Raw genomic sequence first — 16483 nt, 5'->3', positions numbered from 1 at the left:
ACCCGATCGGGCGACGTCCCGGTGAGTCCCCGACCCTCTCCGACTGCGGCCTCCTCCCTCGATAATCTCATTCTCCATCACTTCTTCCCTCTTTCTTCTTCTTTTCTTCCCCTCTCCCGACTCGTCTTCCCCGTCTGTTGTTTCGTCTGCACGCCTACTTTTGGCCAATTCATCACCATGTCGAACAACGACACCCAGAAGCCCTTGCCCTTCGGCTACCAATTCATTGCCGGTGCCGTCGCCGGTGTGTCCGAGGTACGTATGGTGTGATCCCGCTGCCAGTTCACCGGAGCACGCGACTAACTCTGCCATAGATTCTGGTTATGTGCGCATTTCCCACCCTCAATCGACACAATTCAACCAGCCAATACTAATCCCCTTCCCCCCAGGTACCCCTTGGACGTGGTCAAGACTCGAGTGTAAGCTCTACTTCTCTTATCTCTCCCCAATTGCAACCACCCACTAACCTATCCCACCTTCAGTCAACTCCAGAAGGGTACCGCGGTCGCCGGTGAGGAATACTACAATGGCATGTTCGACTGCCTGCGCAAGATCGTCAAGAACGAGGGGTACGCCAATCAACTCCCTCCCCCCCAACCACCCCCTCACAACCAAACTAACCCACCTCCCCCAATAACAGCTTCTCCCGCCTGTACCGCGGTATCTCCGCCCCCATCCTGATGGAAGCGCCCAAGCGTGCGACCAAGTTCGCCGCCAACGACAGCTGGGGCGCTTTCTACCGCAACCTGTTCGGCGCCGAGAAGCAAACACAGTCACTGGCGATCCTGACCGGAGCGACGGCCGGAGCGACCGAGTCGTTCGTCGTCGTGCCCTTCGAGCTGGTCAAGATCCGTCTGCAGGACCGCGCCTCGGCCGGCAAATACAACGGCATGCTGGACGTCGTGAAGAAGATCGTCGCCGCGGAGGGTCCCCTCGCCATGTACAACGGTCTGGAATCCACCCTGTGGCGCCACATTCTCTGGAACTCGGGTTACTTCGGCTGTATCTTCCAGGTGCGCGCGCAGCTCCCTGCCGCCGAGCCGGGCAACAAGAGCCAGCAGACACGCAATGACTTGATCGCGGGTACGATCGGTGGTACGGCCGGTACGATTCTCAACACGCCCATGGACGTCGTCAAGTCCCGTATTCAAAACACCTCGAAGGTCCCCGGTCAAGTGCCCAAGTACAACTGGGCTTGGCCTGCCGTCGGAACTGTCATGAAGGAGGAAGGATTTGCTGCTTTGTATAAGGGATTCTTGCCCAAGGTGCTGAGATTGGGTCCTGGTGGTGGTATCCTTCTTGTTGTGTTTACGGGAGTCATGGACTTCTTTAGAAATATGAGGGGCGAGTAAGATCCTCCTCCTACACCTCCCTTTTCCCTTTTTTTTTTTTTTTTTTTTGTGAAATGAATTCTTTCTTTGTTTAGTTTCTATATTTCTACTTTACCAGAGATAGGGGGATAGAAATAGAAATAGACGGGACAGAGAAAAAGAGTAAAAAAGAGAGAAAAAGAGTCTGAAGGGTCTAGTTGTTGTTGTTCATTTCATGTTAAATTTGAAAGTATTCCCCCTTCTTTTTTCCCCCTTTCCCTTCCTTTCCAATATTTGCTTTTGAGATAGTACTGTAGATACTGGGCACTGCATTTATTGAATGCTACTAGATCCGTACTATTCATGTACTATGTATGTGTGTATGTAGGTACCATGCAAAAGTGGCTAGCTGTATGCACAGCGTGAGAATAAGCAAGTAAGAAATGAGGAAAAGAAAGAAATGCATGTGATATGTCTGTCTAATGTATGTCTGTGTGGACCCATGGAATGGGTCCATCCTGGTCTCACCAGGATTGGTACCTACAGTAGTCGGGCAATCATCGTCCCCGGGGAACTGCATGATGGCGGGCGCTACGATAGACATCAGATATCCTTGGACTACTATCATTTGCTGGTTAGACCCTTAGGAAATGGGGTCTAGAACACTCCATGTGCCTGTTCGATGGCGTGCAGGACACGTGTCGACTCATCTACTGCTGATGCCTAGGCTTCTATTGCCTGTGGCAGGGCCAATGATTGTAGTAACTTCCATTGTAAATTAGGAAAATGAGCATTGAGTAGAGAGTAAAGTTGCATGCACCGAATGCACCATTGTATCAATGAATCATGCTATGTAATTTAAATCGAAAATAGATAGCAGCCGTAAATGACATCCGAAATGGGGTCAAAATAGCCAAAAGGATATTAAGGATGAAGTAGGAAAGTTGAAGACTGTGAAACCGGGACAATGGGAAAAGGGTATCGATGTAAAAGGGAAAGAAGCCAAATGACGCAAGACATGTCGTGTTCCGACCTTGCTCACCATTATGCGCAAAAGAACAACAGAAAACATGCAACCCAAGATAGCTAGCTGGAAATTCACAAGACAAACACATAAGACAATCAACTCAACAAGTAAAGCCCACCAGAAATTAGGCAAAGAATGAAGATAATAGCAATAAGAATCCGAGACAGCCAATCCCAGGCAAGTATAGCGAGAACCACACGTGAGAAGTATCAAACAACTGACGAAAAGAAAGTTCAACTGGCCCTTTAGCCTCGATGGCATGATAAGGCTTCCGTGTACGCCGGTCAACTACCCGTCCGTTTGACGCCCTTGTATGCAATAGCTCATGACATGCGTTCGTTTGAAGAAATGAGAGCTCGAGCGATAGTTAGCGGGAATGTATCTAATTCATCTCCATCGCATACTCGTCTTCCTCCTTGAAGCTCATGCCCGCGTGACCCGAGCTGCTCCAGTACTGAGCCTGCCCAGAGCCTCCGTTGCTACCGCCGTTGCCGTTGAACGGGGGGCTCAGGCTCTGGGGGCTCAAAGCCCCATTGCCAGCCACAGAGTCCCCTGCCATGTTCGTGTGTTTCGGTACTCGCAGCCCGCTTCCGGGTGCCCTGCTATAAGTGAACGAACTAGGGTCGTTCTTCTCCAAAGCATCGAGAATCTCCGTTCTCATCCGCTTCTCTTCTTCGGTCTGTTCGAATGGCCAAGTTCCACCCAAGTTGCTGATGATTTCAGCCAGCTCCGATTCCTGCTGGAGCTTAACATGTAGGGCCCACATTAGGTCACGCATCCAGCCTACGGCACCGTTCAGGATGTCGCCCTTGTTGGGGCCCTTCTCTTTCTCCTCGATTGGCAGACCCATCGTAATGTTACCCGCAGTGGCCCGGCGACCATTGCCTCCAGCCAGCAAAGACGTCGCGGCATTGGGGGTGGCTCCAGTGGCAGACATTGCTGTGTTGTTGACAAGCTGCTTCCGGACTTTGTCATCCTCCAAGCGATGCTGGGGAACGAGGTGGGAGAGATCCTGGATGCGCTCGTTGATGTTGTCCCGTCGCCGGCGCTCGACCAGGTTATGGGAGGCCCGCCGACGGCGTCGCTTGGCCTCTTGGGATTCTAGGTCCTGGGCACTACCTGGCATGTGCGTATCAACCTTGGCCGGCAAGGAAGCATGTTTACCAGACTTGAGGATCTCCGAGATTCCCGCGTGGTGAGGGTGGCCGGGGGAGGAGATTGGGGACTCCACGAAAGAATGGGCACTTCCTGGCGTACCGTCCCATTGGTTAGACAGTGTCTTCTGGTGGCGATGCTGCAGGCCAGTCCGGATGGGTTGCGTAGGAAAACTTCCAGATTCTGGGGTTCCCAGGGTCAATGCACCAAGGGCTGGGGTCCTCGGGGTCATCGGACTGCGCGCATCAAGCGAGGCGCGGTCCACTGCTTGCAAACTCGGGCGGCCTTTGGAAGCCAGATAACTCTGTTCGAACTGGGATCCACTCTGCAGATGAGAGCCGGGCTGGCCGTTTTGGTTCATGGATCGAAAGTGGTCATAGTTAAAACTGTGCATGAACGGGCTGTTCATGGGAGCTCCATCGGGCGTGTTGGAGTACATCTGAGACATCTGCCCCGGATGACTCATGGAAATTCCGGCACCCGAATGCTGGTCCTGGAGGAAGTTCTGCTGCATGCCATTCTGTCCGTTGATTTCCAGGTCCAACAACTCATCTGTATCAATACCTGAGTTTCCAAAGTTGAAGTTCTGCTGCGACGTAAATGGGTAGGACATGAATCCACCGTTCTGCATACTAAGCTCCGACGGGTCAACCCCCTCGTTGGGGTTGCCAAATTGATTGGACATATAGTTCGACTGTGACATCATGAAGGAGGACTGATCACTGCTGCGTTTGTCAGGTTTGTTCTTGATGAGAATGCTCGCTTCCGCCAGTTTACAGCGAGTCTAAGCAAGCACTCAGGCAGAAAGCCGACTGCGTCTTCCAGGGGAGTCTTACAGTTCAAGATCGAACTCGCTGATGCTTGTGGGACTATGGGGTTCGAGCACAGTAAACCCCAAGCTGAATGTGGAGCGAGAAAAGCTCCTCGTGTGAAGGTTTAGCCTCTTCGCAGAATAGTTAAGAGGTCCAGTGATAGAAGCGGTGAGTTAAACTCATCAACGAGGTCGGGCGAGTTGCGAGGGTGGCGGGGAGAAAATCTGACAGATCGGACAAGTGCCCGTTAGCGCTCAATCAAACAGAGAGAGAAGGCGACACTAGAATGAGCCACGATCTAATTTCAGGGAGAAGAGAGACAGGAGGTGGCTCAGACCACCACAAAACAGGGAAGGTACGGAGTTACCAACCAGAAGAGTGGGATGTCTACTTGACGAGCAAGAAACTGCGCGGTAGACGCTTCCTGGATGAGGCAAAGATACGATTGGTGCTGAACCCGGGATGAGTTCAAGGCGAATGCGAGGGGTAATTCGCGATCGGATTTGACTGGTCGCGGTGGGCGAAGTTGTGGTAGAAAGGTAAGATTCGAAAGCGGACGCCTCGGAAAATGCCACTATCGTGGGCGGAGTCCGAAACCCAATAGGCTGCCTCGTTGATTGTGAACCGCACAGAGGAAGAGCAGACTGCACAGAAAGGTCTGTGGTAAGCGACCGGGGAAATGGGCAAAGTAGCAGCTGGGAAAAAAAAGGAAAATAGAAAGTAAGAAAAAGAGATCAAAGAAGGAAACAGAATTGCGTGGCCATAAGCGAGGCAAAATAAAGGGGAGACAGAAAGAGGGAGAGAGGGTGAAAAGGCGGCCAGATGGGGCCGCGGAGGCGATGGGCTGGAACAATGGGGGAGGGGAAAAGGGAAAAAGGGAAGGGAAAAGGGAAGCGATAAGAGCAGTCGGAGCCGGTCACAGTTGAGAGTGAGGAAGATCCACGGGAACGAACAAGACGAGATGAGATGGAGCCTTGTACTTGCACACCGGGGGAGGTTGAGTGTGTGGGGGGGTGGAAAGCGCGCTTCCTGAGAATTACTGTTTCGATGATGGATGCGAGTTGGGTCTGGGGTATATGCGACAGACGCTGGGAGAATCTGGGATGGGAAGAGGGGAAAGGAGTGGAGGAGGCGAGAGATGAATGTGGATGGATGGATGCACTTGATGGGCTGAAAGTGAAACAGGCACCGTGGGGGGGCAACTAAAGAGGGAGGAGAAAGAGAGGCAAAACCGATCGTGTTGAGCATTCCCCGGGCGGTGGGACTGCTGGGGGCAAGCGGTCAGTGGTGGCAGTATGCGGGCGTGGCAGTGGAAAGTGTGGAAGTGTGGAGATGCCATCGATTTGCCCCGGAAATCTGCCACCCGCTGCGATCCCACCCCCTCGGTCTCCCCGTGGTTCCCCTTTCCTCTCGGCGTGCCTTGGGGGTGTTGTTAAGCGAGACATAGACATGGCGTATGTGACTATGTGTGACAATAATCACGATGAAGGTGCAGAATGTCTCTCCTCTTCCCCTCTCCCCTCGTTTCTTTTCTCGCCGATTACCGCCTCCCCGCTTTAGTCCAACCGGGAAGCGCTCTCCGACTCGGGGTCCGTGAGACAAGAATGAGCCTTCCAAGGTTGCCCCGCGGTAACTCAACCCCTTGGGGATGTCGGAGCAAATTGGAGCATCTCATAGGCGCCTGCTCACTGTCTTCCCGCGAACTGTTCGACCTCCGACCCGCGATCAGTGGGTATTACCCTCCCCCCGCCGAGAGAGCATGCAGGGGTTGAAGCCCAACGGCGCTGTGCTGCAACCGTCGCTTGTTGCTCTTCCCAGACCACAGCTCGGTTGAAGCCATGACAACCCCGGCAATATCTCTGCCGGATATCACATACTGGAGGAATGAGGAGTAACCCATACCCCTCCTTCTTTTGGCTTTGCTTCCTCCGTCATCGGATTTAGAGTGTGTTCAGGTTTGCTTGCATCTTCTCCAAGCGGGATCCTCAATCCCCAGTGCGACCAGGCTTCAAAGGAACATGATGCAGGACAAAAATAATCGAGAACTCAAAAACGATATGCGAAACTGTAGGAAAACTAACTTACTAGGTTTAGACGTGTCCAGGGTCAGGTATGAGCGATGTTCTTCACAGACCTGCACAAGAGGTATTAGTATTAGTCATATCCTTCAGGTTGCAGTGACAGAAATAGTGCAGTTGATGGCGCAACAGTCATAGACGCACAGTGTGATAGTAGAAGGGATGGCCCCGCGGAGGTAAGTGATGGAAAGAAAGAGGAATAGTAACAGAGGTAGACAGAGGTGAGGCTCAAAGTATCCAGAGACCAGGCAGAAATGAAAAAGCAAACAAGAGAAGGGAGTAACAATGAAAGCGCTTATGAAGCCAGCCGCCTTATCTCAGCGGCAGGAGGGGCTTATATGCGAAAAAAAAAGTATGGAAGGGGACCGGGGCAAAGGAGACGACAAGGTATTTAGCTGTGATTACTTACTTGTGCCCTGTTGGGTGTGAGATGTCGCAACAGTGAGGGGTTCGTGCTCAGCGACTCTGAGAGACTGTACTGTCAAGTTACTGGGAACTACCCTTGAGCGACGGTGACCGTAAACAGGCAATTCGCGGGAGAGTCAATGCGGCGCAGCCGGGCGACGCAACAATCATCAAATGAAGAAGTCCCAGCTTCTGTCGACAGGATTCCAAGATTCAAGGTGGTAGATGGTATGATCGGTAGTAGTAGTGGTATTCCAGATAAGATCAAAAAGAAACAGAACACCTAGGCTTGAAAAGACGAGGGGATGAGGGGGACTTTAAAAGACTCTCGCGGCGTTCTTCACAGCCTCTCATTTGATATATCACGGTCAAGGTCATGCAGGGCGTCGATCCTCAATCAACGAGGCTTAACAAAGCATCTACGGGGATTACATGCGTAAACCGGTTCTCCAGCTTGGAGTAGAGGGTGTGGAATTAAATTAATATCATTTATTTTTGAAAAATAGAAAAAGGGAATAATCAGAAACGGCAAAGCAACACTAAAATAGCGGGCAAAACAAAATTACAAAAAGAATGAATACAATTTATTAATTAATGAAAAGGAGGGAAGGAAAAGGCAAGTCTTGGTGGCGATGAAGCTAAGGCGTGGGAAGCTAAGTATGTGAAGATGGAGGGGGATGAGACCAATACAAGCAGAAGAAAGGGGGGCGTGTGGTTGGTGGGCAGGAGGGGGTGTACTGTAAGTAGGGTAAGTAGGTTGTAGGAGAGACGGTCAGAAAAGCATCCATCAAGGAGGGTAGCACCGTCCGGATGGGGGAGGTTAACCTCCCCTCTCAATCCCATGAGCATCCAGGTACTACTATATTTGTCACCTGTCCCTTTTTTGCCAGGTTCAAGAAATAATTAAATAAAAATAAAAAGAAAGAGAGACTAGAATGACTCACTCGAGGTCAGCCTTTGGGAGGGGGAGGGGTGTTATCCCCATGGCAAGATGTTAGTTATCCGGTTTATTATCACTCATCTTATCCCAGGTTGGATTCTGGTTGGTTGCTACTTATTACAAAGTATCTCGTTGCGCCATATACTTCCATCGTATTGAACCAAAAAGGGCGCTAAGACAGCAATCATTATCGCCGTCGGACTTACAACCCCGACGCCTACTATAGGAGCAGCCAGCCTGCTATACTTCCTTACCCTCGATTTTAGGAACCCACTCGGGAATGTATCAGATGCCAGGCTGGGCAAGCCCCAAGCATACCAGATCATTCATCCTGACGGGCGGACTAATGACCATGGAGCGTGAGATTTAGAAAAATCATGGTTTTGCTTTTTCAATTTTAATTTTCAAAAGGGAACGATGACATCATAGTATACTGCTAATGTACTGAGGGGTTCCTCAGGATGGATAAATTGTTTCAAAATAGATTGTCGGTAATTTTAGTTTTGATCATTAATTCCCCAGGCTCTCCGCCGGAGTGCTTCATGGCGGGTATCGGAGAAGGGATGAATGATCGTGGCGTACCATGTGGTAAGGAAACTGAGGGAAACGATCTCCTTCTGTTCAGCAACTTCGAAATCTGTCCAGGTTACCTCTGTTCATCACTACTACTATTACTTACTACCCAGGCTTCTGGATGATCATGTTCAAGATCGCTGCACACTAATAGGACCGACGAGCGGCACAAAACACCGCCTTTACCATGGAACACAATACGATGTCCATCGCACTAGGTTTAGCTCCAGGCATACATACCGCTCGTATCTAGGAGGTATACAGCCACCATTATCTTGGGGAGAGATACACACACCGGGCACCTGCCCGGGATACGGTATCGTCAGGCTAGTAAGGTCGGCTTCCTTCGCATATCAAGACCCTCCTTCTCATCTTATTTGCGCACGTCCACCTCGAGTACGAAGATGAGCATGGAACCGCCTCCTTGCCCTTAGGAAGAAGCAGTCGGGCTTCCAGAAGAGACACCTCGGCGTCCGAGCGTCTCCAGGTTGGGGCTGACACAGAAGGCGGTCCGTGACACCGTGCATCCTGTCGCCTCCCGAGAAAGAGTGCGCCAGCTTGTGCCATCTGATAGGCTTCTACTTTGAATTATGGGGTGGGGTTGGTGCAATGCGACGGTGTCCCAAGCGCGGGAGCTGGTTTAATTTCCTATTGTTTTCTCCTTTTTCCTGCTCTCGGGGTAATGGCTTCATTCTTCTCGCGTTATTCCGAGCAGTCTTCATAAGAAGCGCTTCCCTATGCGCACCCGCGCGTCGCGACAAGATTTAATTCCATTCATTCCATCATTTGCCTTTTGACTTTTCATGCTCGATGATTTGAAATACAAGCCACCAGGAATGTGGGGAGCCTTATGATCCGGCGAGTGGGAAAACAATTGAGCTGCGTCTGGAATGCTGTCAAAAGTAAATTGCCAATCACCTTGCAGCATCAAATCAATCGGGGAGTCCTGATAGCCCGAAAGAAGCCACCAGCAGAGATTAGCTTGTCAACCCTGGTTCGAAGTGCCGCAGACACGATAGGTGGTATGTCACGACCCGACCAGCTACACCATGAACCACGCCCACTGACCTAAATTCCTGCACCGATCGTTATGTAGACTTCCCCCCCAGCGGACAATAATCTGGTATGCGACCTGGCGCCGCCATTCCCAACGATGACACCATCGTACATACAGCTGCTGGTGGAATGATGATAATGGATGACCGGTATCAGACCACAAGTCCGGTCGATTCTGCCGAATGCGGAATCAACAGATAAGCCCGGTACTTGCACCAGAAGTGGAAGCCTAATGAAGGAATAGCATTGGTTCCCGCAAATCGTGCCCGTCCCGTCCCGTCAAGGTTCGGAGGGCATGGCCGATATCCACGGTTACTGCAAGGGAGTTCTCACTACGTATGTATCTGATGGTTGGCCATGACGATGGCAAGAGCTGGTCGGTCCCTATGCTTGGCCGCCGACTCTCTTGTACGTGCAGGTGCTATTAGGATGCAGTAGCTACTAGCTGCGTATGATATGCAGGCGAGAGAGTTCATCATCCATCCAGTAACTTGTGACGCTAATGGGGTTCAGAACAGCTTCCTACCCGGCCAGGAATTAAGGTTTCAATATCAGAGAGACAGAAAGAGCAAAAGACACAGGAATTTCAATCCCAGCTGAGGAATTCCTCTAAAGTAGCAACAGGAAGATAATCAGACTCTGGCGGGGTTAATTATCCGGCCGGCAACACCTTTCCGTTTGATCTCGACGCTAGTTTACTATCGCCTAAAAGAGACAAAAGCTCGCATGTTGGAGATTTACGGGACTGTGCAAAGGTAAATCATTCGCTTCTGGGTTTTTGACTTTAGCCAGTTTTACGCAGCGAATGTACGTAACATGTCTCTCCCTGGAGTTGCCTGATGCAACCCAACTAAGAAGCTATCGGCCGTGATAAGCATTCTAATGCAGACACACCATGGATAGGAGGAGATTGTACTGAGGTCCAAGTAGGCTTCTGCATCCCCGGCTGCTCTAACCAGGATCGACTGGACTAGGAAAGAAGCCAGCCGGAAGGGGTTCCAGGGCGCCACTCGTCTAACCACAGTCTCTCGGCTTCTCATTCGACGAGCTGAGAAGCCAACCATGAGGGAGCAACGCACCTTTACAATCCTGAACAGGTTTTTTGGTTGCTCTTGGAGATAGGCACCAATTACAGATGACTAGTCATGTAGTTAGTGGGTGGACACTGTTTTGACCTAGACGACGAAATGTACCAAGGCAGGTAAGTAGTAGTAGGTAGGCTACCGGCACCTACTGATAGTACTGTCTGTATCTACTAGTAGTACTTACTAGTGTAACTACTAGTAGCAGTGGGAAGTAAGTATGTTTCGGTATGGTAAGGACGCGACCTGGTCAGCGGAACAGGCGCCAAACGGTTTTAACTAACCCCATGGGCGGTGTGGCCGAACTCTCCCATGGTCTTCAAACCAGCCAATTAATTGTATCCAGCCTGCCTGCCATGGCGCCATTTCAAGCAGTGATTGGTGGAGCGATTGCTCAGCTGGGGTCACCAGCTCGTTTTGGGTTTAGATCCGTCACCGGGACACCGTCTCTGTGAACGAGGCTGCTGATTGGCTGTTGGGGTAACCCACCCCAGCTTTGCAGGAAAGGGACGAACTCCCATTCCAACTGCGACGGCGATTATGGGCGGTGCTGGTGCTGGAAAGCAATCATCCCCCGATAATTATCGCGACACCTGTGGGTAAAGAGGCTCCCCCATTGTTGACAACCACACTCAATCATCCACTTGCGTTTCGGAGATAGTATCAGTTTCTGCGAGCTTTGGTATGTGACCGTATTCTCCCTATCTCTCTAGCTGGTAATGGTGGTGGTGGTAGTGGTGGTGTTCTGGCTACGTGCCTTGTTCTGCCTACACTCATCGCGACCACCTGCTCAACGCCCACCCACACACACACACACACCCACACCCACATATCCTCCCCCCCTCCTTTGACTTCCCCTCTCGTCTTTTGCTCGACTCCTCCTTCTCCTCCTTCCATCCTCCCAAGTCAGATGACGACTGGCTAATCTTGCAGCCTGTGTAGAGCCGATCTCTGTCTTGAAATTCGGGTGGCCCCAGCGTTACGCCAGCTACCATCCTCGCTCTCTCAACCCCCATTATCGTCATCGTCATCGTCATCATCTTGCAGCTTCCTCCACCCTCCCTCTCATTCTCCGGTCGGCGCAGCTCCTCTCCCGGCTGGGTAATTGGCCGTTCGATCTCTGCATTCCTTGCGCCGGGGTGGGAGACTAAACCCCCGATTTACAGCTCGTGGGACACACTGGGTTATTAGAACTGTTACATCGGCCGTTCGGAGATACTGTTTCAGTCTGCGCTACTGCTAGGAGCACTCGCAATTCCCTCCTCTAAGAATAGGCCGACTACCTCCAGGAGGCGCAGTCCCCTTTGGTGACAGGTTACTATCGATAACACGACTTTTACGAATCGGGCAGGAGGGCGATCACAAGCTTATCAGCTTCACTCTGAGAAGACACCAGTGGACCACCAACGTCCGAAGTTTCTATTAGCGGACGCTAGGTTTGTCCCGTGCCCAAGCTCCTCGGGAGTCTAGTCCGGTTGCGCAACAGTCATCTGGCCCGCTTTAGTTCGATCCTATCACCGCCTGTTACTCACTCGCCGTCGTCTTTCCCCCCCCCCCCTCCATCATTGATATCTGCAGATCATCTGCACGCACATATTGGTTTCCGTCGTGCATAGTCCCTGCAGAGCCTTTCTCACCTTGTCACCGCAGTGTCGCTCTTCCAGTGGTCGACTGGCAGTGTACACCAACCCCGGTAGCAACATTGTCCGAAGGCAAGTATCTTGCTTTCATTTCGTTTACCCTGCCCCTCTTCCACCAGGGTGTAACTAGGCCCGGCACAGAAGCGAATAGCAATCATGGCCACCAATTCATTCCGCGATTCGGTCAACTCCCTGGGTTGGTCGCGACGAGACCCAGATCTCTCCGCCCGCAATAACTCGTCGAATACGCCTATCCTATCACGGTTACAGTCTTGGAATCCATTTGGTCAAGGGGAGGGCTATCTGCAACTGCCCACTCATGAAGCTCCGGGAGCTCCCCTACCCGCCGCAAGTCGCCGAGAGGAGGAAGATACTTTCTTTGCCTGTAAGTCCTCCGAACGCATGACCGATTTTCCGTAAAGATGCTCTCTTCCTTGATTTGCTGCACTGCCCAGTCCAGGTGACAGAGACTCAGTTCCTGCATCTGTCTGGGTTCCACGGAAGCCCTAGGAATAGCTGCGTGATGTACTCTACTCTCTATTTACCTATGGGACTATACTTTGTCATCCACCGTTTAATTTTCCTATTCTCCATTTTTTGTTCCTTTTTTTTTTTTTTTTTTTTTTTTTTTTTTTTTTTTTTTTTTCTGCGCTTCTACGCATTTTTTGTTTTTTTTTTTGCCGCCCTACCTCCTCCCCTTTTAACTTTTGGCTAATGCTAATCATACATTCCCTTTACAGTAAGTCGATGGGATCGGATGCTCATTTTCATCGCATGCAACCTTGGTGCCGCCGTCTGCTTCCTCCTTTGCTTTTTCCTGTTCCCGGTCCTATCACTGAAACCCCGCAAATTTGCCATCCTGTAAGTTGCTCTACAGATTCCCGTTGATCTTTATCGAACCCCAATACATCCCCTACTTCGCCCACCCACCGGGGAGGGCACGAGGCGGTGGAGTGCTTGTCATGCCCTCCTCGCTGGGGACTATGCACCACGCGTCTCCGATCCGACTACATTCCAGCGTCCGTGCTGAACCCTCCATCACGCCTCACCCATACTGTTTGCCAAGGAACTTCCTGTGAATCTGTGGCTGATCGAACCGGTTTTACCTCTTGAACTAGGTGGTCGGTTGGTTCCTTGCTCTTTCTCCTATCATGGGCAGTCCTCATGGGACCCCTGGTCTACGCGAAACATCTGGTCTCGGGACCACGTCTGCCCTTCACGGCGGCCTATTTCGGCTCGATCGCCATGACTTTGTACTTTGCTATCGGAGTAAGTACCCCTGTTTGTTTGGCTCTAGCTACATTGCCCAGGATCTTCCCTGCCGGACCATGTTGTGTATGCCTGTACTATCTGAGCGTACGCCTCTGCGATCGCATACCAACCTGTCGATTTCGAGGATCTTGCATACCTGGGTCGTGCGCGTACAGTCGGAGCCTTCAGCCGACGATATGACATCATAATGCACCGCCACCCCGGTCGTGAATATGATCTCTCATATCGTCCTGCAACAGTAGCAGGTTGGATGTGCATGCACTACTGTAGACCCCAGTCGGGCCCGTGCACACCAAGAACACCAGTGGGAATACCGGTTGCTAATCGTCTTTTCTCCTCTAGCTTCATTCAACCCTGTTGACGCTCATCTCGTCGGTGTTTCAGCTAGCTGCCCTGCTCTGGTACCTTGTCAGCTACTTCCCGATGGGTAGTACTGGACTACAGTTTATGGGAAGATTCGGAGCTCAGCGTGTCACTTCATGGATGACCAGCTGATACTGTTGAAGCCTTGCTACCACCGGAGACCGGACTATCTTGCTCTACCCTGCGCCTCCTTCTGGACGCGCATACATTGTATATTTCTTTATTTGATCGCATGGTCATCATGATAGACATGGGTCCAACGGCCGGTATACGCTTGCTTGTACAGCTCTTACCCCCCCTTCTTTAATATATACCAGACAGCGAATACATTAGTCAGTAGTTTAGCTTTATATAGGTTGTATAATAAATATTGAGCTGTCTATATTAACCACACGAGAGAGACCGGGGGTAAACTGGTGCCCAAATACTCTTGTGCTATTACAATGCCACTAAGTAGTGTCCTCTCTAAGATGAGAGTTACAGATTGACTTGTTAGTGCGGTTTCATCACTGTTGCGTGTTTAGCAACTAAGTAATGGTGAACTCTCTGAAAGTGTGGGCGGTATTATATATTTCCTCTTACTACTAAGCAAGAGAACCCGATAATGCGGTTGGTATATTCCTTAGATCATCCTCCAGCCAGTCAGTCCTCTGAACGAACCGGCAATTTGTTCGGACCATCCTCTGAACTATCGATATTGAATTGTGGACTTGTTGGATATTGACTGTAGGTATGGTTTATTGCTGAGTTTTCCCCCTTTGCTACTATTACTACTAGTATAGCTGGGGTGATTTTTTGGTCTAATAATTGAAAATCCCTTCTATGGGGTGATACATTCTTGTCGGCTGTTAAGTAGTACTTGATTACAGCTGCAATAGGTGGCATGTGGGTCTGTCTTGTATACCCTCGATGATATATATATGCAACTGATGTTTTACTCCTTCGATGCATCGGAGTAAGCGAAGGAAGTAGTTTGATCATGCTTTCCAACGTATTTACACTAAACATTTACATATTTCACTATATAGTGCACCCGTTCAGTTGTCATACTGGAAAGAGAGGAATGAGAGGGTCATTATATGAAGGAAATCCATTAGATATAGATAAGACAATCTGACATACAACTTGCAAGCAACAGTTCGATAAAACGAAATATGAGATCTGTCATCAATGATACCCATTAAGCCTATCATTAGACTCCTTCGCCTCCCTCACAACAAAAGGCGCAATACTGGCAAGTTTCTCACAAGTCTCAGTCAACTCTCTGGACGGGTCCGATTCCGCGATAACTCCCGCACCAGCCTGGATCCACTGACGATCACGATCCTGGAAAACCGAGCGAAGCACAAGCGCAGCTTCCATGGTATTCTCATCCTCGATCATCAGAACAGCTCCCGAATAGAGCTCTCTGGGCTGCGACTCAAGGCGAGAAATAGCATCAATAGCAGCCTGTTTCGGAATCCCCGACGCAGTAATCGATGGGAAAAGAACATTGAATGCATCCCACATGTCCTTTTCTGGGGATATACGTCCGCAGACCCGAGAACCAAGGTGTTGCACGCTGCCCCGGACCCGTACTGACATGAAGTCTTCTACCATGGGCTTGTCGGAGAGTTGGCTGATTTCGTGCACGGCTTCTTTGACGGAGATGACGTGTTCGACGATCTCTTTGCTGTCGTTTTCTAGTTCATGTCGGAGTCTTTGGATTTCGGCTTCTGTGCCTTTGCAGGAGCGTGTGCCCGCTAGAGGCTCGGTGGTTACTACCCCCTTGTCTAGGGACATGACGAGTTCGGGGCTGAATCCGGTGGCTTGGTAGTCGCCATGGCGGAGGGAGAAGCTGCGAGAGGGTGTGTTGGATTGACGACCACAGTGGAGTGTTGATGGCATGTCCACTCGGTTTTGGAGGTTGACTGGGCGTGATAAGATTATCTTGGAGTAGTGGTCCTGCTGAATTTGTGATAGAGCTTTTTGCACTAGGGTTTTGTATTGGCTTGAGTTCTCATTTACGTCGACGTGTTGAATATCATGAGCGGGGGATGGTGTGTTGCGACACCGACATGTCTCTTTCAGCAGAGTGCACAAGTCCAGGACCTCTTTGGTGTCATCCCCGGTGATTGTAATTTTATCTGCGTCGATGAGTACTTCTATGCGAGGTATCATCAAGGCTAGTAAGGGCCATTGGCCAGGTGTGTATTTCAGGCCCCGGATATGGGGTGCATAGTTGAACCCAACGTGTCCGTATACTTTGGATGTGTGGTCCCAGTACTCGCGGAGGAATTCTCGCGCTATATCAGGTAGTGGCTTCTTCACTGGGAGGTGATGGCTTGATTCTCCAGCTACTGATATTGTTATGTTCTCTCCGCTGGAGTCGATTATCAAAGATCTGGAGGATCCAAGACCAATATGCCAGTGGTCTTTGCGTTCGTAGACGTAGTACTCAGAGCCACTGTGTCTCTCGAGGACAGATATTACTGGTTTGAGCAGGTCGCTAGAGGAAGAGGTGAGTGTTATTGATATACGAGTGGAGGACATTGCGGGTTGGGTCGATGTTGTCACGCTTGCAGCTGTAGAGATTGATGGTCAAATTGAAGGGGAAAATGTGTATAAGAATAATCAATCCCAGGAGAATGTTTGTTGGTTTTCTTCCCAAATCCGCTACAGCGTCAACATACTATAAGAAGAAGAATCTGGAATTGTGATAGGCCGCACAGGAAGGTGCGAAACTATGTGATATAAAAGGCATAAGTGAACTTCATGTATCCCTTCACCA

At 50.5% G+C, this 16483-nt stretch overlaps 7 protein-coding genes across 7 annotated transcripts; 3 read left to right on the top strand and 4 right to left on the bottom strand.

The window, feature by feature from the left end:
• Positions 1-81: 81 nt before the first annotated feature.
• Positions 82-1400, top strand: BO88DRAFT_491142 (putative mitochondrial 2-oxodicarboxylate carrier protein). The gene is made up of 5 exons (XM_025712838.1): positions 82-255; positions 315-325; positions 390-419; positions 483-569; positions 641-1400. Exons 1-5 carry the CDS (start codon positions 178-180, stop codon positions 1350-1352), a joined length of 918 nt encoding a protein of 305 aa, XP_025558581.1. The 5' UTR covers positions 82-177; the 3' UTR covers positions 1353-1400.
• A 658-nt stretch (positions 1401-2058) lies between these two features.
• On the bottom strand, positions 2059-2572 carry BO88DRAFT_152974 (uncharacterized protein). The gene has a single exon (XM_025701530.1). It carries the CDS (start codon positions 2423-2425, stop codon positions 2147-2149), a length of 279 nt encoding a protein of 92 aa, XP_025558580.1. The 5' UTR covers positions 2426-2572; the 3' UTR covers positions 2059-2146.
• On the bottom strand, positions 2573-4485 carry BO88DRAFT_152981 (basic helix-loop-helix domain-containing protein). The gene has a single exon (XM_025701532.1). The coding sequence runs from the start codon at positions 4196-4198 to the stop codon at positions 2720-2722; it is 1479 nt and encodes a 492-aa protein (XP_025558579.1). The 5' UTR covers positions 4199-4485; the 3' UTR covers positions 2573-2719.
• On the bottom strand, positions 4486-5676 carry BO88DRAFT_152980 (uncharacterized protein). The gene has a single exon (XM_025701531.1). The coding sequence runs from the start codon at positions 5550-5552 to the stop codon at positions 4773-4775; it is 780 nt and encodes a 259-aa protein (XP_025558578.1). The 5' UTR covers positions 5553-5676; the 3' UTR covers positions 4486-4772.
• A 2331-nt stretch (positions 5677-8007) lies between these two features.
• On the top strand, positions 8008-10893 carry BO88DRAFT_429225 (uncharacterized protein; the record flags this gene model as incomplete). The annotated part of the gene is made up of 15 exons (XM_025709130.1): positions 8008-8086; positions 8250-8346; positions 8414-8556; positions 8636-8787; positions 8875-8919; positions 9135-9195; positions 9245-9301; positions 9475-9524; positions 9559-9562; positions 9641-9681; positions 9795-9849; positions 9993-10111; positions 10287-10368; positions 10413-10453; positions 10693-10893. 15 exons carry the CDS (start codon positions 8008-8010, stop codon positions 10891-10893), a joined length of 1227 nt encoding a protein of 408 aa, XP_025558577.1.
• A 1089-nt stretch (positions 10894-11982) lies between these two features.
• BO88DRAFT_491140 (putative Golgi traffic protein SFT2) lies at positions 11983-14213 on the top strand. The gene is made up of 4 exons (XM_025712837.1): positions 11983-12463; positions 12819-12939; positions 13197-13347; positions 13693-14213. The coding sequence occupies exons 1-4, from the start codon at positions 12235-12237 to the stop codon at positions 13843-13845; spliced, it is 654 nt and encodes a 217-aa protein (XP_025558576.1). The 5' UTR covers positions 11983-12234; the 3' UTR covers positions 13846-14213.
• Positions 14214-14880: 667 nt separating this feature from the next.
• Positions 14881-16245, bottom strand: BO88DRAFT_472270 (salicylate synthetase; the record flags this gene model as incomplete). Its single annotated transcript, XM_025711742.1, has 1 exon — positions 14881-16245. One exon carries the CDS (start codon positions 16243-16245, stop codon positions 14881-14883), a length of 1365 nt encoding a protein of 454 aa, XP_025558575.1.
• Positions 16246-16483: the final 238 nt, after the last annotated feature.

Source organism: Aspergillus vadensis (assembly GCF_003184925.1).
Source record: "Aspergillus vadensis CBS 113365 unplaced genomic scaffold BO88scaffold_28, whole genome shotgun sequence".
Lineage (NCBI taxonomy): Eukaryota > Fungi > Ascomycota > Eurotiomycetes > Eurotiales > Aspergillaceae > Aspergillus > Aspergillus vadensis.
Note: the sequence above shows the minus strand (reverse complement) of the source record. Positions and strands in the feature narration are given on the sequence as shown.

What these genes read in the sequence shown, in the direction of transcription:
- BO88DRAFT_491142 (XM_025712838.1), top strand. Translation starts at nt 178, where the DNA reads ATGTCGAACAACGACACCCAGAAGCCCTTGCCCTTCGGCTACCAATTC. An exon ending in GACGTGGTCAAGACTCGAGT is followed by an intron (nt 420 to 482) that starts GTAAGCTCTACT and finishes TCCCACCTTCAG; the next exon opens with TCAACTCCAGAAGGGTACCG. An exon ending in AAGATCGTCAAGAACGAGGG is followed by an intron (nt 570 to 640) that starts GTACGCCAATCA and finishes CCCCAATAACAG; the next exon opens with CTTCTCCCGCCTGTACCGCG.
- BO88DRAFT_152974 (XM_025701530.1), bottom strand. Translation starts at nt 2,425, where the DNA reads ATGTGTTTGTCTTGTGAATTTCCAGCTAGCTATCTTGGGTTGCATGTT.
- BO88DRAFT_152981 (XM_025701532.1), bottom strand. Translation starts at nt 4,198, where the DNA reads ATGATGTCACAGTCGAACTATATGTCCAATCAATTTGGCAACCCCAAC.
- BO88DRAFT_152980 (XM_025701531.1), bottom strand. Translation starts at nt 5,552, where the DNA reads ATGCTCAACACGATCGGTTTTGCCTCTCTTTCTCCTCCCTCTTTAGTT.
- BO88DRAFT_491140 (XM_025712837.1), top strand. Translation starts at nt 12,235, where the DNA reads ATGGCCACCAATTCATTCCGCGATTCGGTCAACTCCCTGGGTTGGTCG. An exon ending in CCCCGCAAATTTGCCATCCT is followed by an intron (nt 12,940 to 13,196) that starts GTAAGTTGCTCT and finishes CTCTTGAACTAG; the next exon opens with GTGGTCGGTTGGTTCCTTGC. An exon ending in CTTTGTACTTTGCTATCGGA is followed by an intron (nt 13,348 to 13,692) that starts GTAAGTACCCCT and finishes TTTCTCCTCTAG; the next exon opens with CTTCATTCAACCCTGTTGAC.